We start from the raw sequence: 27,989 nt of genomic DNA, 5'->3' as shown, positions 1-27,989 counted from the left end.
GTGCGGCTCCGGGGCCACGTGGGGCCGGGCCGGGCCGGGCCGCGCCGCGCCGCCGCCGCCGCCAACGCCGCCAACGCCGCCGCCGCGCCCCGAGCGCCCCCCCCGTTTCTATATTTACCAGCGGCGCCCGGAAGGGGCCGGCGCAGGCACGTCCAGCCCCGGGGAAGCCGGGCACGCGGGCTTTTTTTTTGATTTTTTATTTTTTTACTCTAGAAACGGCGTTGCCCTTTGGAGGGTGGGCGGGAACGTGCTGCTTTCAGGAAAATGTCCAGCCGCTTCTCGGAACCCACGGAGCCCGCCGACGACCACTATCCGGCGCTCACGGCTCTGCACGCAGTTGCCCGCGCGCCGGGGGAGGGAGACGCCGGGCGTGAGCTGCGGGGCGGCGGGGACGGGACGGGGACGGGGACGGGACGGGGACGGGGATGGGGACGGGACGGGGACGGGGGACGGGATGAGGACGGGGATGGGGACGGGGATGGGGACGGGACGGGGACGGGGACGGGGGACGGGATGAGGACGGGGATGGGGACGGGACGGGGACGGGACGGGTTTGGGGACGGGATGGGGACGGGACGGGTCGGGGATGGGGACGGGACGGGGACGGGACGGGGACGGGGGACGGGACGGGGACGGGTCGGGGGGTACAGACTCCACCTGGAGGCGGGAAGCCGTCCCCCGTGAGCCCCCACTACGCGCCGGTGTGGGTGAGTGCGAACCCCCGGGCCCACAGCTACAGTGTATCCTGCTGGAGCTAAGCTACTGTTACGGGGAAGGGGAGCGAGTCCAATAAAAGAGCCACTAGTACAGGCCTCACGCGAGGCTGTTTTCGGAGCCGGGTCATTCAGGTAAGACACAGCCCCTCTGCCCAGTTCCCGCAGGCCTGTCCGGCTTCAGTCCTACACTTACTTGGCTCGGGGTGTTTGCATCACAGCCTGTACTTCCACCATCAAGACACTGACCCCTCTGAGCTGTGACGGCCTGTTCGCCGCTGCGTCCCCAGCCACACTGTAAGCTCCAGGAGGCTGGGATGGTGTCCGGGGCCGAGCGCCGGCGGACAGGCTGAGCTGGTGCTGGAGGCCCGGGTGCTGGTCCCGGCACCTTGTAGTCAGCTGTCTTGGCTTTCCTCCAGGGACTGCACAGCTGAGCCCAGACGGGCCCTGGCATTCCAGGGTGGCCCCACAGCAGGGTGGGGGTGGGGGGCAGTGGGAGATCAAGTCCATCCCACTCCTCTTGCAAGCTGAACAAAGCTGCTCCAGCCTGTCTATGCTCAGGAGAGGACCATAAATGACACCTTACCCCCTCCTGCAGGAGGTGAAACCGCAGTTTGGGCCTCCACACCAACAGGGAATGGAGTCTCTAGGATGGTGTCAGCAGTAGCTCAGACCTTCCGAGTCCAAAGAAAACAAAGACCCTGAAGAAAAATACTGGCAGAAAGTCCCTAGATGTACGGGGCCACGATCCCGTAGATGTCACTCAGCTTCTGATCACAAGGAGCAGAAGCCTATGGTTGTGCCAGAAGTAACTGAGCCATCCCATCACAGCCCAGTCACATTCACGACGGATACGGAGGAAACCAAGGCAGAAGGTGAACGTTTCCCCGAATTCAGACCGATGCACAGCGAAGACTCAGTTGTGAGGCCGGGGGTCAGCACCCCAACCTGTCAGTGTGTGGGGACTTATCGTCGGGAAGGGGGGGGCGGGCAAATGGCCGAGGTCGGGGGCAGAGGCTTGCGGTGGCTCCGCGGCAGGGCAGGTGTGGGTGTCGGTCACCGGGAGACGTCAGCAGCTCATGCCCAAGCACCCTGTTCGGCCGGGCAGGCTGCCGGGGCTGCGAGAGCGCGTCAGCCTGGCCACTGCGCGGCGGGACTTGCTGAAAACGCTTGTGGCAGAGCCGAGGCACCCGACAGCGGCGCGCCCCGGTGGGCAGAGGCCCTTGCGGTCTCCGTCCGCCTCCAGCCCGCGGGCCCTGCCGCATCCCTCCCCCAGGGCCTCGGGATCCAGGCGCTCTCCCGGGGCTTGGAACTCCCGTGAAGGCCCTACAGCTTGTCTCCAAACATCCCCAAGGCTCTTGTCTCCATCCCGTGGCTCAGCCGTCCTGGACTTCGGGTTTCAGGGGCCAGTAACATTTCAAAGACCCATCTGGGGACCGACATCAGTTTGCCAACTCTTCCTTTTATGGGGATCCCTGGGTGGCGCAGCGGTTTGGCGCCTGCCTTTGGCCCAGGGCACGATCCTGGAGTCCTGGGATCCAGTCCCACGTCGGGCTCCCTGCATGGAGCCTGCTTCTCCCTCCTCCTGTGTCTCTGCCCTCTCTCTCCCTGTCTGTCTGTCATGGATAAATAAATAAATAAATCTTTAAAAAAAAAAAAACAAAATTCTCCTTTAGAAAGGCCTCAACTAGCACTGTCTATGGCTCCCATCTTTTTATAAAACAAAAACACAAAACACTGCCACGGAGACAAAACGAGTAAGGGCAAATTCCAAACAAAGGACAAAGAATGGGGTGCCTGGTGGCTCAGCAGTTGAGCATCTGCCTTTGGCCCAGGGCGTGATCCTGGGGTCCCGGGATCGAGTCCCGCATCGGGCTCCCCGCAGGGAGCCTGCTCCTCTCTCTGCCTGGGTCTCTGCCTCTCTCTCTCTCTGTCTGCCGTGAATAAATAAATAAAATCTTCAGGGAGAAGAAACCAACAACCAAGGACAGAGAATCCCCTTACCTCTGTAAGAAACTGAACACGCTGTGTCCTTGCGGTTGTGTCACCTCCGGCCAGGGCTAAGCCCACCTGGGCTGCTCAGCAGGGCCCGGGGCACACGGCCGGCCCCACTCCGGAGGCTCTCCGAGTTCTGCCAACGGCACAGCGTGCGCAGCCCGGTCCCGGGGCCCCGTGCCGCCATCCGCCTGGCAGGTGTGGGGTGGAGCCCGGGCTTCCGCCTTTTGAAGCAGCTCCCGCCAGGTCTCTGGCAGAGTCCACACTCTTGAGTGGCAGTAATGACAAGGTCCTCGGGATTTTCTCCCCTGCTCATCAAGGTCCAACCCAGACGGACCTTTCATGAAGCCTCCTCAGGCCATCCGCAGGAGAAAACCATTTTTCACTCTTAAAAATTCCCATCTGTCCTTTTTTTTTTTTTTTTTTTAAATCTAGCAGAGACTCTGCCATTTTGGGGGCAGACGGCTTATTGTGCCTCCATGTCTCTTCTCTCCAAATTCTGTACCAGAACCCTGGACCCAGAGGGGCTCATGGACACTGAAATGACTTTCCCAGCAGCCTCTGCCTGGTACGTGACTATGCGCCGGCCCACGGAAGTGCAAATGGGCTGCATCCTTTTTTTCTTTTTTTTTTTTAATTTTCTTTATTTATTCATGAGCGACACAGAGAGAGAGGCAGAGACACAGGCAGAGGGAGAAGCAGGCTCCACGCAGGGAGCCCGACGTGGGACTCGATCCCGGGACCCCAGGATCATGCCCTGGGCTGAAGGCGGCGCTAAACCGCTGAGCCACCCGGGCTGCCCGGGCTGCATCCTTTTAAAGGGACACCAGGTGTGCATCTCCTCCTTCCTTCCTTCCAGCTGAATGGAATGTGGATGTGATGGACGGAGCTAGGCCAGCTACCTAGCCCATGAGGTGGGTGCCCCGGGTTCCAGGTGAGGACAGAAATGGAACAAGAGCCAGAGTGGGAACTGCCAGCGGCCACACTAGCTCTGGACTGAGACTGAAGAGAGAAGAAAAACATCTGCTTTGCTAAGTCACCGAGAGTCTGGCTTTTCTGTCCGTTGCAACCATTCTAGTCCTAACTAGTCCAAACTTCAGCCCGTGTTGGGCCTGGGCTGCTGGCTGGCAGCAGGGCGACGTCGGGATCCATGCCCCCCAGGGTACTGCCCGCACAGCCTGCCCCTCTCACTCATCTGTGAGAAAAGCTTCTAAGAAAATACGTTAAGTGTCTGTGAAAACAAAACTAATGGCATCATTTTATGCTTTCTGGCTTCAATAGCCCATCCCAGGGTTAAAATCAAATGGAATTCTGAACAAGCTCCATGCCACGTTACTACGAAGGATACCAAAATGGAAACCTATGTGCTCAAAAATGGTGGTGGGGCTGGAGTGAATTTTGGGATGAGAAAAGACAGAACCTTGGAAAAGTGAAAACCTGTAGAAACATACACCCAAGTTCAGAAACGAAAATACACATGGTACAAAGCGCTGACACTGGAGTGTGAACGCTGCCATCGGTGTGGTGGGATTACAGAGGACGCGGTTCCTCTCTTTTCCTCATTTCCTACCGCGAATGTGCTATTACTTTTTTAATTGGGAGAAACAATGTTAAAAGCAAAAGGGAGCGAGACAGGAACGGGGAGGAGAGCCGGCCCTCTGGAGGCCACAGCCGGCTCTAGAGCTCCACCAGGAAATCCTCTGGGGCGTTTGTACCTTGTGGCTTCACTGGCAGGACCTGAAGGCACGTGACAGGCCGCCCTGACGTCCTGACGTCCTGAGAGTCCGTGCTCCCGCCTCGTGGACGCGCCCTTCTGAGACCCTGGATTTCTCCAGAGATCGCAGCGTCCTCAAGGGCACACTTACCCACAGGCAACTGAAGACGGTGACCTGAACAGGGTGGGGTCTGTCCTCTCCTGCCGGGACTGTGGTGGCAGCAAAGGAAAAGTCAGGAATCCCCCTTCTTCCAGTAAGAATTATTTTTAATGGCTTGAAAATGAGTCTGTACAAAACCAGCACCACCATTTGGTGCATCCGGTCCACTGGGGAATTCCAAGGGTCTCCTCCAACACTATCTCTTTGGCCAACTGTGCCTGAAACCCCTGCAGAGACGGTGGGAAAACAAGAGTTACGTCTTCCAGTTTGGCTGGAGGCTTATTCTCAGCTCGTTTGCAAAGTGCCGCAAACCCTACTAACCCACAACCGGCGGAGGCACGGTGTGTTCGGGGCTCCTGCAGAACGGGACTGCGCGGCCGCGTGACCCCCACGCCCGGGGACGGGACGGAGTGCACTGGGGAAGTGCCCTGGGGCCCCGGAGCGGGGCTGCGCCAACAGATCTAAGGGCAGTTTCCCTCCTCCGCAGGCCACACCCTAGGGGTGAGTCGACTCTAGGCTTTGCCCCGAGGATGTGGGTTTCATGTTTTTAATGGAAATATTCTTAAATGACAACCCGCATTTACTTATGGGGTTTTCCCCTCATTCCCCAGAAACGGGCAGGGCTGGGAAAGCTCTGAGCCTACCTGCTTGGAGGCGACCCGGGAAGCCGTATGGGTATAGGCAGTGAGTGACGGGGTCTGCGTCCTGGGACGCGGCGACGGTCGGGGGTGGCACCCGGCAAGGCCCTCCCCTCCGCCTGCCTCAGCTTCCAGAGTGACAGAGGGGCATCTGGGATCGCGGGGCCGCGCTGGCCTCGACCACGTACCTGTCTGACTTTCCGGTTGGAAAGGACATGCTTTTGTTTCCCGACTGTTTAAGTTTTTTGGGTGCGGCGCATTTCTGAAAAAGATAAAAACCCATTTGGGCCCAGTGACAACCTGACCACAGGACACACAGGAAACACTCATGCGCCCAGCTGGCCCATCCAAGACTCCGGCGCCACCGGTGTGACTGGTTTTCTCGCAAACGGACGTTTCTGGGCGCTTCTGAAGGCTGGGCCGGCAGGAGGAGCTACTACTGGGAACAGGGCTCCATGCACGCCTCAGCCTCCGCAAGCCAAACCTGTGGCCACACTTGGCTCCGACCGGCACCAACGCCCACGGGGGCAGATGCAGGCTTGTGCGGGCGCCCGGACAAGGGTGTGTGGCCTGCAGCTGTAATTCCCATGGTAGCAAACAGAAAACAGCCCTGCAAACCCCACACCCGCCTTCGCAGCCTCTTCAGCTTTCTTTTTATTGCTGGGGTAGCTGATGGGTATTGCGTGTACTGGGGAGAGGTGGGGGGAGGGAAAGGACGTGCAGAGGGAGAGGGCTGCTGGCCAGGCCGCCGTCTTCGCGGCAGAGGAAGAGGGGAAAAGCACCGTGGGCACGCGAGCAGGTGGCAGTTCTCATGGACGGGTTTCTTTTCTCTCTCTTTTTTTTTTTAAATTTTTAATTTTATTTTATTTATGATAGTCACACAGAGAGAGAGAGAGAGGCAGAGACACAGGCAGAGGGAGAAGCAGGCTCCATGCACCGGGAGCCCGACGTGGGATTCGATCCCGGGTCTCCAGGATCGCGCCCTGGGCCAAAGGCAGGCGCCAGACCGCTGCGCCACCCAGGGATCCCGTTTCTTTTCTCTTTAGTGGCAACTTGTATTTTGTTTCTGAATTTTTAGGCAACTCACAGCTGACATATATGACGTCCTTAATTGTATGTGTCGGGCGTATTTCTTACCTTGCCGGGCTGGGTCTGCTTATTTGGATCAAACTGGGAAGAAGGTTTGGATTTGCTGTTTCCTGGAAGGTAAGAGAGGCGATACCAGTGAGCACAGCGAGGCCGACTGCTGGGCAGGCACACGCGCCCCCGCGAGGGACTTAGGCTGACACGGATCACGTGTCGTGTGCTCCGTCCCGAAGGCAGTCCCTACAGCAGGCTCGTCTGTCACGGGTCTATCTCCGCGCAGGCAGGTGCTAAAGCGCCAGCTCCTCTCACTCCAAGGACATCCGTGCTGGTCCCTGCACGCCGGCCATTCCGTGCCACTGGCAGTCACGGGGCCCCGAGACACAGTCCTGCCCTGCCCTGTCTTCCAGACCGGGGCTCCTCCAAGGTGGGTGGACTCAGGGCTAAGGGGCCACGGAGCACCTCCCGGGCATCAGGTTTCTTCAGGTAACTCTGCCGTGTTTGTCTGAGAAAACGCGTTTCTGGGCACAAGCTACCGTGAAGACACATGGAGTCACTACTGGAAAGGACGGCACCTTGCTCGACTACCAGGGTGGCTACGGCGACTGAGCTCCAGCGCAGGGCGCCATGGGCGGTGCCTTCTGTCTGGCCCCGGCCCCGCTTTCCCTGGAGGGTGCGAGCCCTGCCTGCCCCGGGCTGCACGGGTGCCTATTCCTGCCTAATCCTGCCGTCTTCACTCCCAGCTCCCCCCCCCCCGCCCCCCACGGCCCGACACTCCTTAAAGGGCACCAGTCCCGGCCTCACCAGCAAAAGCCTTGAAGTCCGACTTGCTGTAGTCGTAAGGGGTGAAATCTTTTTCTGGCGGATCTGGGTCTTTGGGCTTCTTAGCAGTTTTGAGTCGTTTCTTCTCTTGTTTCTGTTCTGTGGTCCTCGGGTCACTTGTGGTTCGCTCCCTCTTCTTGGCAGCACTTTCTAGCTGTAGGTGGGAACACACCGTGGGAAGGAAGCACGGGCGTGGAGGGGACAGGCCTGCGAGCCCCCAGGCCTGCGCACCACTAGGGGGTCACCTGCCCACCGTGCCGGCACCTGTGGGCTCGCGGACAGGGAGAGGGTGCTGGCGGCCGAGAGCTGGGTGGGGCTGGTGCCAGGTGGGACAAGCTCCTCGCGGGAGGAGGACACCAGGTCATTGACAGGCAGGGGCTACGCAATCCGGGGGCTCGAGGGTGGTGGAGAACGGAACACATGCGGGCAGAGCAGGACGCACAATGGGCTTGGCCACTAACGAGCTTCGGTCCCTTGTCTCCTACCAGAGTCGGGGGGACGGTCTGTTTACTATAAATCCAGCAAAACAAATCACCTAAGAGGAGTTCGGATGTAATCTTTTTTGAGGGGAATGAGGAGGCACCGACTAATAACCAAGAGGAGCTAGAAAGACGAGTAAGTGTTATTTTGAAGTGCAGGGCAAGCCCTCCTGATGCGTGGGGAAAATCCTGACGGGGACCAGGGGCAACTCCTTTCTCAAAAGAAAAAGCAGAGGAGCCAGCACGTACGGCAGCCTGCTGTCGGACAGACACGGCCTGCTCCACGGTCGCTCTGTACTCTTCCTTGGCCTGGTCCCGGGCGGCTGCAAGAGAGCAGGGTCCATGGAGCTGCGGCCCCCAGCAGCCAAGCCTCCCCCCTCACCTGGCCGGGGCACCCCCTCCCCGCCCCCACCCCGGGAACCCAAACCGGACACGGCCAGCCCGGTGGTGCCTCTCCAAGGACCTTCCAGAGGGACGGCAACCAAAACACACCAAGGACCAGAACAAAACCATTTCCCCAGCGGGCTCTTGTGCGCGCTCACTCTGCGGCCGGCCACCCCGTCTAGTGGCTCAGGACCAGCCCTCTGGCCCCCACGGCTGCCCCTTCCTCCCCTGGGCCACAGGCCAATCGGTCCTCACGCGCTGTCAGCGTCACCATGGGGCCCATCGGCTTCGGGCCACCGCTGACCACCTCTGCTACCACGCTGCCCAACAGAGGCCCTCACCTGGCCTCCCGCCCTCGCCCTCTTTGCTGGACCCTCCACGGTCCCCAAGGGGGCTTTCTGAAGCTCAGTGCCTGTCACTGCTCCGCTCAAACCCTCCACAGCTTCCCAACCCGCTCAGAGTACAGGCCGCATCCCGGCACCGGGTCCTGTGCCCCCCGCAGCCACACTGTGCCCCGGGGCACCCTCTGCGCACGCCCAGCGAGGAACCACCACAGGCCTTACACCCGGTGGGCCAACAGGACGGAGCACTCTTCCCCTGGAAGCTGCGGTCCTTGCGACTGTCACATTATCAGACCCGCTTCTGTAAACACCATGTGGAAGCAGCCACCGGGCCTCATGCCCACCCCGAGCACTTCCTACCCCGCTCCCTGCGGAAGCACCATCTGGGGGAACGTACATCACGGGTCCCTGACCCTATCCCCCAGGAAGAGGCCAGCGCACGGGGCGGGGGCTGTGCTTCGCCCCTGTCCCGCCGGCACTTTGTGGAACAAACAGAAGGATGTACGAGGCCCGTCCTCCGACAGACACTCCGATGGGCTCAGTCGCAAGAAATCGAGTGCTACCTGTTTGCTCCGCTGCCTTCTCCTTGGCAGTTTCTTTAGGTTCTTTGTGTACCTGTACCTGGCTTGCCAGCTTCCAACGGTTGCTGATCTACAATGAAAACAAACAAAACAAAAACACTCCAAAACTCAGCCACCCAGGAATGCTTTATTTTTTTAATGAGGCGATGCCGGGCGTGCTAACCTAGCAGCCACGCACACTCCAAGTCACAGATTCCAAGTCTGAGGACACAAAAAATAAAATCTCATGCTGGCTTTTATAAAATACTGATCAAGAGGACAAAGCACCACAGTATTCCCAGCACAGGGCCGGACACCTTCCTGCTCATCCTCTCATCCAATCCCTTCTATGATCCCGGGAACAAGGCATTATCGTCACCCCCACTTTGAGACGGAAACAGGCTCTGAGAAGCTACGTCTGACGGGACACGGTTAGCAGACGGTAGAGCTGGGCTCCAAGGCAGGACTTCTCAGGGCGAGAGTGCTGCCGGGATACCTCACTTGGCTGCGGTGTTAGAACGCATCTCAGATACGACAGCTGGCGTGGGAAGGTGTGCCTGGGAGCGGGCCACAGCCAGCGGGGGAGAAAGGAGGCAAAAAATCCACTGGACTCCCCACCGCTAAAGACAACAGGCAACAGGCTAACACTAGCGACAGGAGGCCCGTGCGGTTCCGCCTGCGCTTGCTGCCTAAGGAGAGAGCGCCGGGCAGCGGGGGCCAGGCCCACCCGACCCGAGCAGGCACTTCCCGCAGGAAGGCTAACGATTAACACGCGGGCTCCCAGGAACATCTCATGGGGCTCCAGGGAAGGGGTTTCCTTATTCTTGTTCATAATGCTGTTAAAAACAAACCAACAACGGAAGACGGAGTGTTTTAAAACGTAAGCTGTCACCTGTGAGAGCCCTACAGTAACACTCGAACGTCCAGCGGTACGCCCAACACGGAACGCCTACCGCACGTAGGCTAAACTTCAATTAAAAGCCAAACGCAAAAACCAAAGGCCCGTTCAGGTTCCCAAATGCTTCTGAAAATCAGAATAAGGTTCTGGCCCCCCTCTCTCAAAACATTATCGGGACACCCGGGTGGCTCAGCGGTTGAGCAACCACCTTTGGCCCAGGCCATGATCCTGGGGTCCCGGGATCGAGTCCCGCGTCGGGCTCCCTGCAGGGAGCCTGCTTCTCCCTCGACCTGTGTCTGTGCGTCTCCCTGTGTCTCTCATGAACGAATAAAATCTTTAAAGTAAAAAAAGAAACATTGCTTATATATGTCTCTCTATATTTATACATGAAGTGTCCTTTGTATTCCTTTTCAGGAGGTTCAGGATGGGCTTAACAGAGACCTGGTTCAGATAATTAAGGAGTCCCCCCGTCTTAGAAAGTCCCTCTCGGAAAGGGTGACAAATCCACTTACTTCATAGATTTTTGACGAAGGATCAAACTTTGCTGCCTGAGAAACGTGAGCACGGTGTTCGAGGGAAGGCAGGAACTGGAGGAATGGAAGGAAACAGTCACTGAAACGCGCGCAGGCCCCGGACGGGGTTTCCTGTGGGCTGCACGTGGGAGGCCTGGTCCGTGCGTCGGCCCGGCCACGGCTCCCGGGCACCCGAGAGGCGTCCTTGCAGCTTTCGTCTTAGAGGACCCCGACTCTGTCCCAACCCGGACACCAGGCGCAACCGACACGCCGGGCTCAGAAGCTCCCTCTCCAGGACCGCTGGCTTCCTTTCCGGGCAGGAGGCCCTACGAGCCGCAGAAGGCTGGGCCTACCGTCAGCCCCGGGCGTACACAGCGCTCCCTTACCATCTTAAACGGATTTTCGAAGGACTCCATTATGTTCTGGGCTTTCTTCTGTGCAACTGTTAATGGGCTCTTCCCGCTCTCTTCAGCACTGGGTTCCTGCAGGGACGGGCAGAAAAGGACCAACTTATCACCGCGACCGCTGTGTGGCTTCACGACGCAAGCCGCAGAATCCTCGTGGCGGCAGCAGAACAACCGCTACTCTTCGGGCCTCTCACACGTAGGGGGCCCTCTAGCAGCGTGGGCCAGCACGCAGGAGGGCGTCTTAACACATTTATTGAACCAGCGAATTCTCAGGGTGCCCTTATAACATATGAGGTATGTGGTATTATTCTCCCCACCTTACAGATGAGGAAACTGAGGCACAGTGTGGTTATGTCTTGCAGAGCCTGAGAGCTAACGGGGCAGGATGAAGACTGAAACCGGGTCTGGGTGGCTCTAGAACTTGAGGTTGTAAGCAGACACTTGCAAATTAAAAATCAGAAACCATTATGGGGAATCAGTAAAATCAGGCAACCGGGTGTTGCTTCCAACTGGGTTCAGAACGTGCTTTCCTTCTGCTTTCTCCGTGGCGACAGTCCCGCCACACAGCACAGGACACCTAAGCACAGCGCGCCCATGCTCACGCAGCCCAAAGCTCATGCTCGTATCTTTAGGGGCCGAGTCACCTCGTTGGCCCAGTTAAAGCTCGCGGACTGCTCTGCTCAGGAATAACCGAAGCAAGACCCAATCTAAATGTATGTGATTAAGTGGGAAAAAAAGTTAACTCTCGGGTAGTACATTTGCAGGTGGCATTTTGCCTTTCTGGCTTTGGCCCCGCGCTCTGGCACGATGGACCAGGTGTGACCTGTGATCCTGGAACCTACTGAACCACCAGCTGTTTCTCCCGTGAACACGTGCTAAGCTGGATACTCGTCTTTATCCATACAGATCGTATGCTTGCTTCTCTTTCTTTCCAGAAATTGTGATTTTTCCTTTAGCACATCTGTTGTTTGCACTATTCAGAGTTTTATCTGTGCATTTTCCTTTCAAGCTGGTCATTTTAGTATCCACCCATCTTGACCAACAACTGCACCCTGGTCCTCCTCTTGTAAGGAGCCCGTAGTTCAAGCCCTGGCAGAAACAAGACAGACACCCGCTGGGTAGGACAGACTGGGACAGCTCCGTCACCACCCGCTGCCGAGTGCAGGAGCACGGCTGGGCCCAGGTTGGCCACACGCGCTCCCGGACCAGACGGGGCCACTGTCTACCATGACGCAGCCCCTCTTTGGGATGGGAAACACATTTCTACCCACGTGCTGGCGCCTTCGTATCTTGCTCTTCACTGTCCCTACTCAGCCGCGCTGTACAGAAATGCTTTTCAAAGCCTCCTCTTTTTCAGCCTGAGCACGTGTAGGAGGCGCTGACTTGTGTCGTTAAGGGACGCGCAGCCCCGTTGAGCAGGGGCTGAGGATGGGCTGTGCCTTCCCTGCAGCTGGAAGGGAAGGTCCTGCCTCTATGTCACCGCAGCCCACGCCCTCCTCCCGACTAGGCATTAGCCGGCGTCCAGATGTCAACCCTTCTTCGGGGGTTTCTTCTCCTGAGAGAACCCTCCACCCGCCTCTCATGGACCACTGGCAGATCTGTCCCCATGGCTGTTCCCACTGCTGCTGGCTTTTACTTCTGGCGTTAATCTCAAATGCAGATGCAGCAGGCCGGGCAGACACCTGTTTGATAAACCCAGTAACTGCCTACGGGTCTGCGTCACCTCACCGCCATCTCCTAGCACTCACGTTAAATAGTGTGATGACGGCAGTGGCGATGAGGCATCCGGTATCTGGCAGGGCCTCCTCTTCTCTTCGCTCAGGGAAGAGGCTTGCCTGTTTCTGCGCTGGCACAGGCCCTAGAGGGATGGAAGTCAGTACAGTCAAAGCCTCGTGGAGAGTGCGTGAGGCGGTTTCTGGGCCATTCCAGAGACCTCTACGTTACCGTTGCTTGGCATCATAGGGTAGCCGTCCGAAGAGGCGTGGGAGCAGTCGTGGGGTCCAAAGAGAACATTCTCCAATCTCTGCAGCAAAAAGAAACCCAAAGGCCTCGTGAAAGACTTGCAAGCATGCGGCAGCTCTGCTGCACGGCCGGGGGCTGGCTCTGACAGGGGGCTCATCCCGCCCTGGTGCCGACCAGTGTCCTCCCCCAGAACAGAGACGACAGACACAGCGCTCTACCTCGGGACCGGGCAGTGGGCCGCTCTTCTTCACGCCACTTGCGACTTCGGACTGGGGAAAAACAAAAGAGCATCTGAGGAAAGGTGCCTAGACGTGGCGACCACATTTCCCCAGCACAGACTGCGTCCCTCCACCGGACGCGCCTTACAAGAGCCCGCAGACGTTATGCCGCCCTTCATCCCTGACAGCAGTGCCTGGCACTATAACCACGTAGTGCTCAGCAATTATTTGTTGAATCGAAGAATGAATGAAAGAATGTCTCTATCACAAGACCCAATGCAGATTTCTGACAGCTTGAAAGAGAGTCTCCTCTAGAAACCAGGGCTTCTCTCTTTACTTGCCCAAACTGTAGACTGAATAAAAGAAATCTTTTTTTTTAAAGCAACGTTAACACGAAGACTGAAATGTGTATATCCTGACTTTCTTCTTTATCGCCCTAAAGGAACTGATTTAAGTCTTTCTGGATTCATAATCTCTCAAAAAATTGCTAATACAATTTATTATATACCAATATCACCACCGGGGCAACACAATAAAAAACTGTCCCCCCAAATTCAAATTGAAGCATGCAAATCTATCCGAGCACGTAGTCCCATCCCCAGAGGTGCGCGTGGGCACCCAGGCTGCTGTTCGCACCTGTGCACCGCGCGTGCGTGGAGACGCGTGTGTCTGGACTTTGAGCTGCACAGCCTGCCTTCACCCAAGTCTGCGGAAGTTTAGCATCTCCTTCATAAAATTAGTTCTTCCTGAATTCCCCATTTCTAGCCAAGGCTCTATCTTCCCAGCCACCTAGGCTTTATGTTGGGAGTGAGTTGTCTTTGACTCCACTTCTATCATCCTCCAATCTGCTTGCCGTTCAGAGAACGCTCTGGAGTACTTTGCAAAGTACTCAAAAAACCAGCAGCAACTTTCACGTCTGTTACTAAGTCACATTAACCCTTCTTCTGATAGTGCTTCTCATTTCTTTCTTTTCCTTTCAATTTCCATGACCACCAAACTCATGGGGCCTTATCATTTTACATCAGAGCTTCCAAAACATGCTCCTGGTACTGAGACCCCACTCCACTCTTTTTCTGAAGGTTGTTTTTGTTTTGTTTTTTAACTATTTATTTTAGAGTGAGACAGAGTGGGAGCAGGAGGGGGTAAGGGGAGGGAGAGAGGGAGGGGGAGAGAGAGAGAGAGAGAGAGAGAGAGAGAGAGAGAGAGAGAGAAGCTGACTCCTTGCTGAGAGCAGAGCCCAACGTGGGGCTCAATCTCACGACCCTGAGATCATGACCTAAGCCAGAATCAAGAGTTGGACACTTATCTGACAGAGCCACACAGATGCCCCTCGAGTTTATTTAAGTAACCTCTACACCCAGCGTGGAGCTCAGACTCCTCACCCCAAGACCAAGGGGCACAGCCTTTCTGTGTGAACCAGCCAGGCGCTGTGACCCCCAATCCATTTTATCCCCAATCCAGATTAACTGCCTCTAAAGGATAGCTAACCGGCCTAGTCGTTAGACTTTACTTGATGATGGATTATCGAAGATAAGATCATAAACAAACAAGCAGGAATGGGGTGCCTGGGTGGCTCAGTCAGTTAAGCAACCAGACTTGACTTCAGCTCAGATCATGACTTCCAGGTCGTGAGACTGAGCCCCATGTCAGGCTCCAGGCTCAGTGCAGTTTGCTTGAGATTCTCTTTCCCTTTCCCTCCGCCCATCCTCCTCGATGGTGTGCACCCGCGTACATTCTTTTCTAAAATAAGTAAATAAAAGAAATCTTTAAAAAAAAAAGTAACAAGGAGTACATTTAGCTTTTGACCATCATGAAGAAGACATGTCAGGGTGCCTGGGTGGCTCAGTTGGCTAAGTATCTGCTTTCAGCTCAGGTCATAATCTCAGGGTCTTTGGATCAAGACCCGCATCAGGCTCCCTGCTCAGTGGAGAATCTGCTTCTCCCTCTCCCTCTGCTCCTCCCACTGCCTGTGCTCTCTCTCAAATGAATACATAAAATCTTTAAAGATTTTTATTTTTTATTTTTATCTTTAAAGATTAAAAAAGAAGAAGACACGTCTACTGCCTTTCCTAACCCCTATGATTTTCTCGGGGTTTTTTAGAATGGAGACCAGATCGTGTATGGAGAAGACCACAGGTGCCAGCAGAGAGAACAGGCCTGTCGACCTGGAACCTTTAGCAGCAAAGCTTCTTACCTTGAGCAGGGGCATCTCTCGAGCCTGCTGGATTAAAAGATGCATCTCATTGATCTGCTGCCGCACAAGAGGTGGAACAGGGTTACAGCAAGCTATGATACCCTGAGGTTCCCTGAAGACAAGAAAGAACACATTCAACTCGTCATTTAGGGACATGGTCCCCTGAGGTTCCCAGACGAGAACAGACAACTAAGATGAAGACCCGGGAAACACATTCTTATCAGGGCAGCCTGGGCGAGTGGCTTCTAGGTGAGCTTTACTGCGCCAAGCTTGGAGTAGACACCTCTTGCCGCTCGCCTCCGGCTAGCAGGGAGAGCTGGAGAGGAGCCCCATAGCTCTACATGGTGCTGCAACGGGGTCAACAGAAGATTACGAACTTAGATTCTTTGGTTATTGTTCCATTAACACCAAAAAGCATTCACGATCGTTAAGATGTCTTGGTTTGGAACAAATTACAGCTCAGAGACACACTGAACCCCATCTGAGGCATAACCACCGAAATGGCTGAAGCTCAGGTTTAGTTCCTACAGGGTAGCCAGAGGGCAGAAATTCTACATTCCTTGGACCTGCGAACTTCCTTAGAGCACTAATCTTCTCTGAGTCAATAGCCTTGAGGTAAGAACTATCAGAGAAACTGATTCTGAAGGATAAAATCTGTCCGCTGAGAAAGTCGGGACATAGCTACCAGTTCTCAGACTCACTTGGGCAGTTCTTCAGCTATCTTTAGCATCATGTGGTTTGGCAGTACGTATCTAGAACAAAACACACAGTGGGATCACGTTAAATTCTGCCAGAAAACCCCATTAAAGGCTACAACGCGAGGGAAAACGTAACCAACTTTCATGGCGAAAAGAAAAAAGGCCTTTATTTCCTTGTTACCCGAGCTGCTCGGTCTAGGAGCAGATATTAAAAGAATGTCTAATCCCTTACCCGTAACTTTCATCTTCCCTACGAGCTGTTTTATCCCTCCAGGCAAACAGCAGCTGAAAGGCCGTCAACTGCTGGGTGTTGAGATGCTTTTTCTGCTTCCTGTACAGTTCAAGGTAGGACTCATCCGTGAAGAGAGGTTTGACGAATTTCTGTAAAATATTACAGGACATTCAAGATCAATGGGCATCAGGATTGTGCCCTGGGCTCTTCAAAACACTTGGCTCTTTACAGGAATGTAAAGACCAGAGCAAAGGATGAGGACCCTGTCAGAGACAGAGAGGCCGTGGCCGGCCAGGCTGTACCTTGAGGCAGATGTCCCTGCTGCGTTGCCACACCACCTGCAGCTGGACAGGCTGCTCGTTGCCTCGCTCCCACAGCTCCAGCCTCATTTTATCATAAATGTAAAGCAGGTAATGGGTGTCATCTCGGGCGTAGTTGAGCATTTCCTCAGGCAGAGGTCTAGAATTGCAACAAAGGAAATTATTCTGCTGCGAGGAGCAGCGACGTAATGATCCCTTTGATATCACAGCCAATGGCACAGGTATATCAATATATCCTCCATCTAATGTGACAAGCCATTGTTTTCACAGCTGGGAAGAGAGGGCAGCAGGATAACAATGTGGCTGAAAAGGGAGGCCCTGCCACCCTGAGTTTGAACCTCAGCTCTGCACACCTGTCCTTGGACAAGTCACTTAAGCTCTCTGGGCTCAGCTGCCTCACCTGCGGAACGAAAGGCACCTCACAGGCTGCCGTGGGACCACCCAGCACAACAGCCCTGAAGCTCTTAGCTCAGTGCTTGGCACGTGACAATGGCTTGGTAACAGGGGCTGGCGTTTAGACTTCTGTCAATTTTCATTTTCTATTTCCGCTTTATCAGATTCTCTTTAGAAATTCTGGCATGCGGACCTGGAGGGAAGTTGAGTGGCTTCTTCACACAACAGCTGCAGCCTCGGGGAGGAAGCTAGCCACCTGACAGTGATCGAGTGGAGCCCAAACTCCAGAAAGTGTCACAGGAACACCACGCTCTTACGCACTCATCACAAGGTGCAATCACCTACGTACCTTAGAATTCTCTCGGACCTCTGGGAGATCACCACACACCACCCCCATCCGTCCACTAGGGATCCGAGTGTCAAACCAGAGACTAACAGGGACATAAATACTGACAAGGCACGCCTCTTCCAACCACTGTTTCCGCGAAGCACACACTCCACACGGCCACCCTAAAACTTCCAGCTGTGCTTATGTTGCTGAAAACAGCTGCAGGAAAGACTAGCGACATTCAACTCAAGATTCAGCTAAACGTCACAGCCTGCGCATAGGTCTGTGGGGCCGAGAGGCTGGTGAGCACCCACGCTTCCCGCTGCCGGCCACACTTCCCCATCAAGCACACACCGTATTCTCCAGTCGGCCAGCTGATACTGCTTGTTCGATTCCACACTGCAGTAGAGTTTGAGCAGATGGTCCAGGGAGTGCCGGCCCAGGTTAAGCAGGCGCGCTGCCTGATGGGTATCAAACATGTTCACTACGTACAATCCGAAGTCTTTCTGTAGCCATTCTATGTCTGAATCGGCACCATGGAAGACCTGAAGATAAAACAGGAGTCATGCGGCACAATGTGTACAAGGCCACTGTGCTCTGAAACAAACCCTGCCTCTAGGTTATTACAACATCGGAATTAGAAGCCAGAAGGAGGATTAAGATGGGTGCAGTTTTAAAAACTCCTTTTAATTTGGATCAGCGGCCTTCCGCACTCCTAACTGCACACTCGTAACGTCCGAAACTGCCAAGAGCCAGTGTTTCTAAGGAGGCAGCTCTACTAGCTATAAGGATAGTCATTAAGTCCAAAGGATCCTGATGGCTCGGGCTCGTTGCCGTAGTCATTAACATGATGTAACGTGTCGCCGGGTGGTAACGAGCTATAGCTTAAGCTGCTCTAATTGGGGCTTAGAAATAAAAGCAGTTTAGCGCGCGGGACCGGAAAGTAGGAAATTACAATTATTTCTCTCAACTTCACCAGGTCTGTGTTGAAATAATGATTCAGTAAACTGAGCAACACTTAAATCTCATGCACAAATGAGCTACAAAAGGCTGGCTGACCTTAACGATGGTGGGGTCTGTGAGGCTCTCGTTGAGGATGTACATGTTGCTTCGAAGCTCCAGGGTGTCGACGATGAAATCTTCTGTTCGGGTGGAGATTTGCATCAGGCAGGTCAGCCCCAGGAAGCTCCTGTATGAGTGGTGCTAAAACCCAGAAAGAGGGGAGGAGAGGGAAAAATGATTACACCAGGCTTTCCTTTACTGATTTCGGGAGGGCGGCTATAAAGGCAAAATTGTACGACTAATTTCTACCAAAACACGCATCTGCTAGTCTCAGTTTTATAATCCTCCGGTGGGAGAGAGCCCACAGAGAATGTAAAATTTCACTCAAGGTCAACGTACCTCTAAGTCTACCGCGAACTCTTGACAAGTCAAGAGCTTTTCATTAAGCTCCACCAGTTCGTCCAGGGAGGACACAAAATGGCAGGGTGTCTCTCCCACAGGCCTGTATAACTGGAGCATGAAAGCACAGGTAGAAAAAGAGAGGAACGTTATGAATCATCCTTCACTAAAGCACAAAATGAACTAGGAATTCAAGAAATGATCCGAAGTTGCAACCTTTTACTTTAAAGTTATTTAAGGAAAGCCAAAATTGCACTGATTTGATTCTTCCTGGACTACTTGGATATCATCCACAAGCCAAGTTTGGGTGCTAACCTGGGGTTGTGGCTTTTGAAGGACTGACTCTGGAGGAGTGAAGTGATCTAGTTCATACTGGTAAGGATGTGCAAACCTGAATAAAAAAGAAAAAAACCTTTTGATGAATTCTGTGATTCAAGGAGAAACGATGCTTTAATCCAATTTGTAAAAGCAAAGGAGGAGAGACCATTGTGAAAACATTTTCTTGCTATAAAAAGCACCATTATTTTAATAATTCAAGGGCATCAAAAAAAAGGTCATGCTGGTTCATGCTTATAATGTGATCATTAAAATTCTACTCATCTATAAAGATTTGAGCTCCTATTTCAAAACACTGCGTGGCTGCCATTGCGGATGATACAAAAACATGCAATGTGCAATTTCTTGTGGTCTGGAAAACACAACCCGTGGTGAGAGAGGGTGGGGCAGATATCTCAGTTGGTCAGATGCTAAATGCTATTTTTTTTGTTGTTGTTGTTCCTCTATCATCTCTACTTGCAGAAAAATCCTAAGTCTGAGTTCCTTGAGGGCAGGGCTGCCTCTCATCACCTGTATTTCTTTAGCACTTGGCCTGTGGCCTCATGGTGCAGAGCTGTGCCCGAAGGAATGCTGCTCAGGCCCATTCTGGCTCCGCGTGAGGAAAAGACCAACACTAGCAAAGTTCTTACCGTCTTTTTCCCTCGTGCAAGGTCCATTTGTCTACTTTAAGCAAGTGTCTTTTTTTTTTTTTTCTTTAAGATGCTTATGCTGCCAGTGAAAACTGCCTTTTCTTTGCTGAGTTTATGAGCGGGCCCCTACCTCACTGTAGGAGTCATACCCGGTAAGAAAGGCAGAGCGGCAGGGGAGGAAGGACGGTTTTAAGAACACTTGGGGTTTCAAGTTCTGGTTGGATGGGAAGTCAGCACCCTTTGTTTTGTTTCTGCCTCTATACAGTGGGGGAGTGTGGTGGCTGCTTCCCAGGGGTGCAGTGAGGGTTACCCAAGACACCGTTTGTGCAGGCCCTCCATGAACACAAGCCGGAGGTTTTACCAAAGAGATCCACATTAGGATAAGGATAGCAATCACCCATTCCTCAGATTCTTTGTTTCATTTATGTATTTCACAAAAATGAAACCAAGTGAGAATATGGCATAAAGGTTCAGGAGCCACAGCACGAAGTTCCAGCAGCAAATACTTACATGTCCTGCTCCACCTGCTGGGTTCTCTGTTGATGGATGAAATCAGCCAGGGCAGGGGGGACATCCAGGTCCTCCGGACGATCCTGCGGGCGCTCTCTCCTTTCTTTCGAGAGTGCTGGAGACCCAAGCAGTGACAACACCACCATCAAAAAAGAGGTGAAAACATTCACATCTTAACTCGTCACCGAGTGGCTAACTGGCTCTTTTAGAAGACAGAAAGGTGGGAGGGAGAGGTTTTCCTCTGTCCTTAGGCAGAGTTTGCATGCCTTACCCTGAGGGAGGGGTTTCTGAGCATTGGGCTTGATGAAGATCTTGGGAAGAAACGGAGTGTTGGAGTTGTCGATCTTTTCTCGGAATTTAAGCTGAGGCCGGACGATGTTTTTTGCATGAAGCAACCGAAAAGTTTCAGATTTTGTTTTTTTGCTATATTCTCCTGCCTGTGACAACAAGGAGTTTATAACATAGCAACTTGATGAATTAGAAAAGTAAATTCCCACTTATGCCTTCTGCAGGCATTCATTTAAGAAAGTATGTGTATGTGAGGTTGCGGGGTACAAAGGAGACAAGACGTAATTAGGTCATGTCTGTTTATGAGAACAAGTTGTGGAATGGCCAGTTCTGTGTCCAGTAAATCAGAACAGAAGAGGCAAAGGCCCTATTATAAAGATGACGTCTGAAGCTCCAGCCAATCTGAAAAGCCCTCACCTTACGGTTCCAGCTGGACACTATTGTTTTGGGAACCTGCAGTCCTGCCGGGAGGACAGGCTGTTGATTCTTATTCACACCTGATGCCTCATCCAGTAAAATACCCTAAGGGCAGAAGACATAATAGTTTAGCACCTTCCTTTCAGGGTTAACAAGTTAATTACCTAAGATGCTTAAGAAACAGATTCAGAAAATGACATGTAAAAATATTATATTATATTATACATTACATAATATATTAATTATATTTAATTAATAATTATATTTATATATTATATACATGTTTAGCAGATACACACACACACACACACACACACACACACACACACATATATACTTGAGAGAGTCATCCAAAGTAATTAAAGCATTATTTGCTCAAAGACGGGGCAGAAACTGGCCACTGCCCACCCCTGATCAACTCCCTTTACAGCTCTTGGTTGGGCTGACAAAGCAAAAGTGACTTACAGTGTGATGTGGCCCACCAAAAGAATAAAAAAGACCCTAGACTGTAGCTACTCAACACAAAAGGCTGGTACCCAGAGTGAGAATGAGGGTGCTCTGATCTACTCTGTCCCATCGAAGCGGACATGCAGTATCGGTTTGGGCGTCCAGGTCACAAGGAGTAACATGGCAGGACTTGAAACCATAAAATATGAGAAACCGCTGAAAGACCTGTGGGCATTTAGATTGTGGAAGAGATGACTTCACGGGACAGGAGAGCATGATTTAAACATCTGCAGGACCGACATGGTTGGGTGTTAGCTTTATTTTGGATGATCTCTACGTATTTCTGTAAATAATGTTCTGCTGTAGAGTTAGAGGAGGCAGAAGTCAGCTAGATCATATGATGCTCATTTCCTTCCAATCACACAAATCAGGCTGTTTAGCAGATTATAGATAACAGTAAAAAAAAAAAAAAAAAAAAAGACTATATTTTGGTTGGCCTCTTCCCTTGCCATACAATAGGATTTGCATATCTGGAACACAGATTTATAAGAGGCCTCCACTGAGCGGTGATAGGTTGAGGTAATATATCTGAAGACAACTGTAGTTTTTTCTTTGGGGAAAAAGAAGCCAGCTGTCAGGAAGGGAATGTTGTTGGAACAAGAAATGCTAAACTTGTCATTTCCTCGGATGTTCTGGTTTCTTTTGTTTTTTTTTATTTTATTTTTATTTATTTATTTATTTTTTCATTTATTTATGATAGTCACACAGAGAGAGAGAGAGAGAGGCAGAGACACAGGCAGAGGGAGAAGCAGGCTCCATGCACTGGGAGCCCGATGTGGGATTTGATCCTGGGTCTCCAGGATCGCGCCCTGGGCCAAAGGCAGGCGCTAAACCGCTGCGCCCCCCAGGGTTCCCATGCGCCACCCAGGGTTCCCCTTTTTTAAGATTTTATTTTTAAGTAATCTCTATGCCCAATGTGGGGCTCAAACTCACAGCCCCGAGATCCAGTGTCACCTGTTCTTCTGACTGAGCCAGCCAGGAGCCCCTATTTATTAATTATCTCAAGAGTAAGATGAAACACTCACCACTCTTTCCAGAATGACATCATTGGTATCAACTAGTAAATCAAACTTATCCTCCAACTCTGTCACTTTACTTCGGTCCTTAATGTTGCTTCGACACCCGTGGTACTGCATTACCCTACTCATGCTAGGAAGGACAGAAAAACCAACGTTAGTTCATATACTTTATTCCATTTGTTCCCAATCTGAGAGAAGGCTTGAAAGGCTGGGCTCCGACTGTTCCCACTATTTTTTTTTTTTTTTTTAAGATTTTATTTATTTGTTTGAGAGAGAGCACATAAGAGAGATGAGGGGAGGAGCAGAGGAGGAGGGAGAGAGAATACCTGAAGCAGACTCCTCGCTGATCGTGAAGCCCAACACAGGGCTTGATCTCACAACCATGAGATCATGACCTGAGCTAAATTCAAGAGGTGGAGGCTTAACGGACTGTGCACTTCCCCAAATACTTTTTGATCAAACTAATAAAACCTGTACGGTCATAGCAGAAGCATTGCTAGTTGTGTGGTCTTGGACAATTCCCTAAATCTCACTCAGACTCCCTTTCTTCATCTGTTAATTGAAAGGGTGGAAGAAATTACCTCAAAGCTTCCTTCAAATTCTAAAAAATATATCATACTATGTAAATAATATACTTTGCATTCATTGCTTTATCATAAAATCTAAAATAGATGCTCTAATTTTTTTTTTTTAAGATTTTTATCTACTTATTCATGAGAGACACAGAGAGAGGCAGAGACACAGGCAGAAGGAGAAGCAGGCTCCATGCGGGGAGCCCGATGTGGGACTCGATCCCGGGACCCCGAGGGTCATGCCCTGGGCCTGAGGCAGATGCTCAACCACGGAGCCACTCAGGTGCCCCCAGATGCTCTAAATCTGTCATGCAAGTTAAACGAAATCACTATTTGTGTACTGTCCTCATACACTTATTAAAAAGCTAATACCCACGGCTCTGCAAGCTGTGTGAGAGAAATCTTGGCCTAGGCTTTCAAGTCCATCATTAACTCAAAGATTCACTGTCCAAAAATAGGTGCAAAAGTCAATATATTTATTATTTTTATTTTTTTAAAGATTTCATTTATTTACTTGAGAAAGAGAGAAAGAACACATGCAGGGGGAGTGGAAGAGGGAGAAGCAGGCTCCCCTCTGAGCAGGGAGCCCGAAGTGGGACTCAATCCCAGGACCCTGGGATCATGACCTGGGCTAGAGGCAGATGTTTGACTGTCTGTGCCACCCAGAGGCCCTGTCAATAATATATTTTTTAAAAGTTAAGCTCAAAATTTACCAAATAACATTCCCCTACTCAAAATAAAAAACATTTCCCAAATCAACATTGTGTAATTTATTTTTTAAAGATTTTACTTTTCTTAAGTACTCTCTGCACCCAAGAAGGGGCTTGAACTCAATCCTAAGAGTCGTATGCTGTACTAAGCCAGCCCGCTGTCTCGTTTTTATATCTTATAGCTCTTTTTTAAAAAAGATTTATTTGAGAGAGAGAGAGTACAAGCATGTGTGATTGCAGGAGGAGGGGGGCAGAAGGAGAGGGAGAAAAGCAGATTCTGTGCCGAGTGTGGAGCCTGACAACGGGGTCAAATGCACAACCTTGAGTTCACGACCTGAGCCAAACTCAAGAGTCAGACTTAACCAACTGAGCCACCGAGGTGTCCCCATAGCTCTTCATAGCACAGAAAAATACAGTTAAGAGAAAACCAATTTCAGGGGAAATTACCTATTTTTCTGTATTTATATCTGTCGATATGAGAAAATAATAGATAGGACTTACCAGTGAAGCAACCTGTCTCCCTGTGTTTCGCAAAATGCCTGGAAGCCGGGAAAACTTCGGTAGAAATCATACTCGTCACCAAACTGTGGTAGGCCCCCGGATGCCTTGGTCACTGCCACCACCGACCCAAGGGCAAACTGTCAAAACCCAGAGAAACGAGCGTGGTTTACACACCCCTCCCCGTTCACTCGGTAACTCACTCCTCTCGAGATCTGCTGCACACGGGCAGCCCGCGGGGCTCAGCGGTTGGGCGCCTGCCTTCAGCCCAGGGCCTGACCCCGGGTCCCGGGATCGAGTCCCACGTCGGGCTCCTGCAGGGAGCCTGCGTCTCCCTCTGCCTGTGTCTCTGCCTCTCTCTCTCTCTGTGTCTCTCTCTCTCTCTCTATGTCTATCATGAATGAATAAATAAAATCTTTAAAAAAAAATTAGAGTAGGGATCCCGGGGTGGCTCAGCGGTTTGGGCGCCTGCCTTCAGCCCAGGGCCTGATCCTGGAGACCCGGGATCGAGTCCCACGTCGGGCTCCTGCACGGAGCCTGCTTCTCCCTCTGCCTGTGTCTCTGCCCCTCTCGCTCTCTGTGTGTCTCATGAATAAATAGATAAAATCTTTAAAAAAAAAGATGGGCCGCACACGGTACATTGTGCTGGATGGTGAGTCCGCCTCACAGTCACAGTCATTTAGCGCCGGTTTCAGCTCAGGCTCCGGGGATGCGGCGGCGGGCGCTGAGCGCGGAACCAAGTCTTGGAGCTCGCGGGCTTGGGAGGGTCGGAGGGAAGGACAAGAGCATCTCGGACAGACGCTCCACGCGGCCCGGGTTTCGTCTGGGCTCCGTTAGTCTTAACTGCGGTCGCGGGCAAGTGGTTTTTTATATTTTTATTTATATATATTTTTATTTATTTATTTACTTATTCACTTATTTATTAAGAGACTTTGTCCTTCATTCGTGAGAGACACAGGCGGGGGGGGCGGGGGGCAGGCTCCGGGGGCGCCCGACGCGGGACTCGATCCCGGACCCCGGGGGCGCGCCCTGGGCCCGAGGAGGACGCTCCGCCGCTGAGCCCCCGGTGTCCCTCGCTCCTATTTGTCGAAGATCTTCTTTACTTGTTTGTTCCCAAGAGACCGAGGGAGGCGGGGGGAGAAGCAGCGCCCGCGGGGAGACGGCGCGTGACGGCCGATGACGGCCGATGACGTCGGCGCAGAGCCGGGCGGGGTCCGCAGTGACGTCACCGCGCGCGGCCGCGGGCGCCGGCGGGGCTCCCGGGTAGCCGGAGCTCCCGGGAGGGGCCGGCGCCGGGGTCCGTCCGCCCGTATCTAGGGGGCAGCGCGCGGTTCAGACGGGGACGCGGTGACGGGAGTCGGGGCGGCTCCGACAGGTGGCGGGACCGGGAGGCGCGCGGGCGGGGCCGGAGCGGCGGGGGGCGGCGGCGGGGGCGGGGGCGCGGGGCCCCGGGTCTGCAGCCTCCCCCCGGCGCCCCCCCGGGCTTGGCGCGGACGTGAGGACGGGCGGGCGCCCTGGGAAGCCGACCGCCCCGACCCGCGTGCGATCTGCGCCCGGAGAGGCCGCGGGGGCGCCGGCAGCCGCCCGTGGACCCCCGCGCGCCCGGAGCTCACCTTCACGAAGCTGTCCGCGTCCGGGAAGCCCGGCAGCACCATCTCCCCGTCGGGCTGCGCCGCGCTCGTGTCCGCCGGGGCCGCGGGCTCTCGCGGGCTGGGAGGCGCCATGTTTCCCGGCCTGGCGGGTCCTCTCGCGAGAGCGCCGAGGCCGCCGCGCCGGACGCCACTGCGCATGTGCGGGGCTGGCTCCCGGGGCCGAGCCGGCGGGGCGCGCGAGCCGCTTGTTGGCCCGGGTCCCCCCCCCCCACGCGGGGCCTCAGGTCTCTGGTCCGACGCGGCGGGGCCCGGGACCGCGTTCCCGCCCTGCTAGGGCCGGCCGCCCCCACCTGTCCGCTCCCCGGCTCCTAGCGGCCACCTGCGGGGTCACCTGCGGGGCGCCCCACGTGCCCCACGTGTCCCGCAGACGCCCTGGCGGCCCCACCGCGGGGAGCACGTGCCGCAGGTGGGGAAGCTCCGCGCCGGGCCCCTGGACTCCGGGGCTTCGAACGCGTGCCCTGAACGTCAGCCCGTCTCTTGTTCACGATCTTTTTTTTTTTTAAGGTTTTATCTATCTGTTGCGGAGAAACACAGAGAGAGGCAGAGGGAGAAGCAGGCTCCACGCGGGGGGCCCGACGCGGGACCCGAACCCAGGACCCCGGCGTCACGCCCTGGGCCGAAGGCTGACGCTCAGCCCCTGAGCCCCCGGCGCCCCAAGATGTCCTACTGCAGGAGACTTGCGTCCACCCCCCGCACCCAGCACGACAGAGACTAGCCCGGTCCATTTGAACAGCACGTGGTTTTGAGCTTATTCCACTTGGGTCAGCCCGACACCACCCGTCAGGCTTGCTCTGTGCCTCCCCTGGACTAGCTCAGCCTTAAAACCAGCTTTCGGGCTGCCTCATACCATTATCCGCAGGTTAAGGAACTTGTTCAGAGTCACACGCGGGTAGAATGGAGCACAGTTGAGATTTGAAAGTCGGGAATTTGAGGCCACAGCCTTAATTCTAGGTGCTTCCCAGAGTTCTGATGCCTTAGCCTGGAGAACCGTATCCCCCTGAGTGACTTATCTCACTTAGCATGATACTCCCTAGTTCCATCCATGTCATTGCAAATGGCAAGATTGTTTTTGATGGCCGAGTAATATTCCATTGTCTCTATGTATAGATCACATCTTTTTTATCCATTCATCACCGGGTCCTGGGATCGAGTCCCACCTTGGGCTCCCCGCGTGGAGCCTGCTTCTTCCTCTGCCTGGGTCTCTGCCTCTCTATTTCTCCAGAATAAATAGATAAAACCTTAAAAAAAAAAAAAGATACCATGACGGACGTCCGGGCTCTCTCCATAGTTCAGCTACTGTGGACATTGCTGCTGTGAACACTGGGGTGCAGGTGCCCCTACGGATCACCTTTGTATCTCTGGGGTAAATCCCTCGCAGTGCAATTGCTGGGTCTCAGGGTGATTGTATATTTGACTTTTTGAGGAACCTCCATCCTGTTTTCCAGAGTGGCTGCACCAGCTTGCATTCCCACCAGCAGAGTAAGAGGGTTCCTCTTTCTCTGCATCCTCATTGACATTTCTGTGGATTTTAAGAAACAAAACAGAGGAACACAGGGATGGGATGGGATGGGAAGGGACAGAAAAATAAAGCAAGACGAAGTCAGAGAGGGAAACAAACTGTAAGAGACTCTTAACCACAGGAAACACACTGAGGGTTGCTGCAGGGGGCCAGGGTAACCGGGTGTTGGGCACTAGGAGGGCACGTGACATAATGAGCACTGGGTGTTAAATCCAACTGATGAACCACTGAACTCTGCCTCTGAAACTAATAATACACTGTATGTTAATTGAATTTAAATAAAAAAAAGAATTGTACCAATGTGTGCAGGGATCCCGGAGGTCCTTCTTTGCCATATCCCTCCCTTCTCGCAGGGTTACGTGAAACCATCTGGATTGATAGGTTAATGACCCTGTCCTTCAAGGCTTCCATTAGCTCACGACCTTTGGTAATTCACCTCAACAAAGTTGGAAAGTTTTGTCTAGATGTAACTTGAAACCCTTTGGATTCACTAATCTTCATCCCAAGGACTCCCATCCTAAGGAGTAGGTCTTTCCAGTTGATGGCCACCATTCTCCGTAGTCCATTCATTCCCATACCCTTTATCTTTCACGAATGGTGACATCATCGGTCATTGATAGTTAGTTCTTGTAGATCCAAGAAAGTTACGGCGATCATATTTTCTGGAGCAAAAGAGTTGATGGTTTAGAATCATAGAAAATCTGAGGCCAGTATGAGACTTTCTCTCCGTGAAGGTTAGAACTTATCAGTATTACTATTGACATTTAAATTCATCTTTGGGGGACAGCCCAGGTGGCTCAGAGGTTTGGTGCAGCCTTCAGCCCAGGGCCTGATCTTGGAGACCCGGGATCGAGTCCCACATCGGGCTCCCCGCATGGAG

At 53.3% G+C, this 27,989-nt stretch overlaps 1 protein-coding gene and 2 long non-coding RNA genes across 5 annotated transcripts; 2 read left to right on the top strand and 1 right to left on the bottom strand.

Moving 5' to 3' along the window:
• The first annotated feature begins 62 nt into the window (after positions 1–62).
• On the top strand, positions 63–4,847 carry LOC140634453 (uncharacterized). Of its 2 annotated transcripts, XR_012031946.1 has the most exons (3): positions 63–370; positions 734–1,010; positions 1,312–4,847. It is a non-coding gene; the product is annotated as an uncharacterized lncRNA (long non-coding RNA). The 2 variants fall into 2 exon arrangements; XR_012031945.1 differs by lacking the exon at positions 63–370 and having other exon boundaries at positions 601–1,010.
• On the bottom strand, positions 4,669–25,711 carry EXOSC10 (exosome component 10). Of its 2 annotated transcripts, XM_072828413.1 has the most exons (25): positions 25,552–25,711; positions 23,942–24,078; positions 22,165–22,288; positions 20,633–20,737; positions 20,199–20,364; positions 19,928–20,042; positions 18,768–18,843; positions 18,453–18,563; positions 18,111–18,254; positions 17,406–17,596; positions 16,313–16,469; positions 16,011–16,159; positions 15,782–15,832; positions 15,081–15,192; positions 12,887–12,937; positions 12,651–12,729; positions 12,455–12,564; positions 10,686–10,781; positions 10,300–10,374; positions 8,893–8,980; positions 7,854–7,927; positions 7,108–7,279; positions 6,358–6,419; positions 5,409–5,482; positions 4,669–4,809 (listed from the first exon to the last, which is right to left on the bottom strand). In XM_072828413.1, the coding sequence occupies exons 1-25, from the start codon at positions 25,660–25,662 to the stop codon at positions 4,779–4,781; spliced, it is 2,661 nt and encodes an 886-aa protein (XP_072684514.1). In that variant the 5' UTR covers positions 25,663–25,711; the 3' UTR covers positions 4,669–4,778. The 2 variants fall into 2 exon arrangements, with proteins under 2 accessions (XP_072684514.1, XP_072684515.1); XM_072828414.1 differs by lacking the exon at positions 23,942–24,078 and having other exon boundaries at positions 25,552–25,692.
• On the top strand, positions 25,150–27,413 carry LOC140634454 (uncharacterized). The gene is made up of 2 exons (XR_012031947.1): positions 25,150–25,313; positions 26,095–27,413. It is a non-coding gene; the product is annotated as an uncharacterized lncRNA (long non-coding RNA).
• The last annotated feature ends 576 nt before the right edge of the window (positions 27,414–27,989 follow it).

Source organism: Canis lupus, chromosome 5, assembly GCF_048164855.1.
Source record: "Canis lupus baileyi chromosome 5, mCanLup2.hap1, whole genome shotgun sequence".
NCBI classification, from domain to species: domain Eukaryota; kingdom Metazoa; phylum Chordata; class Mammalia; order Carnivora; family Canidae; genus Canis; species Canis lupus.
The sequence above is the reverse complement of the archived record's forward strand: the minus strand, read 5'-3'. Positions and strand labels throughout refer to the sequence as shown.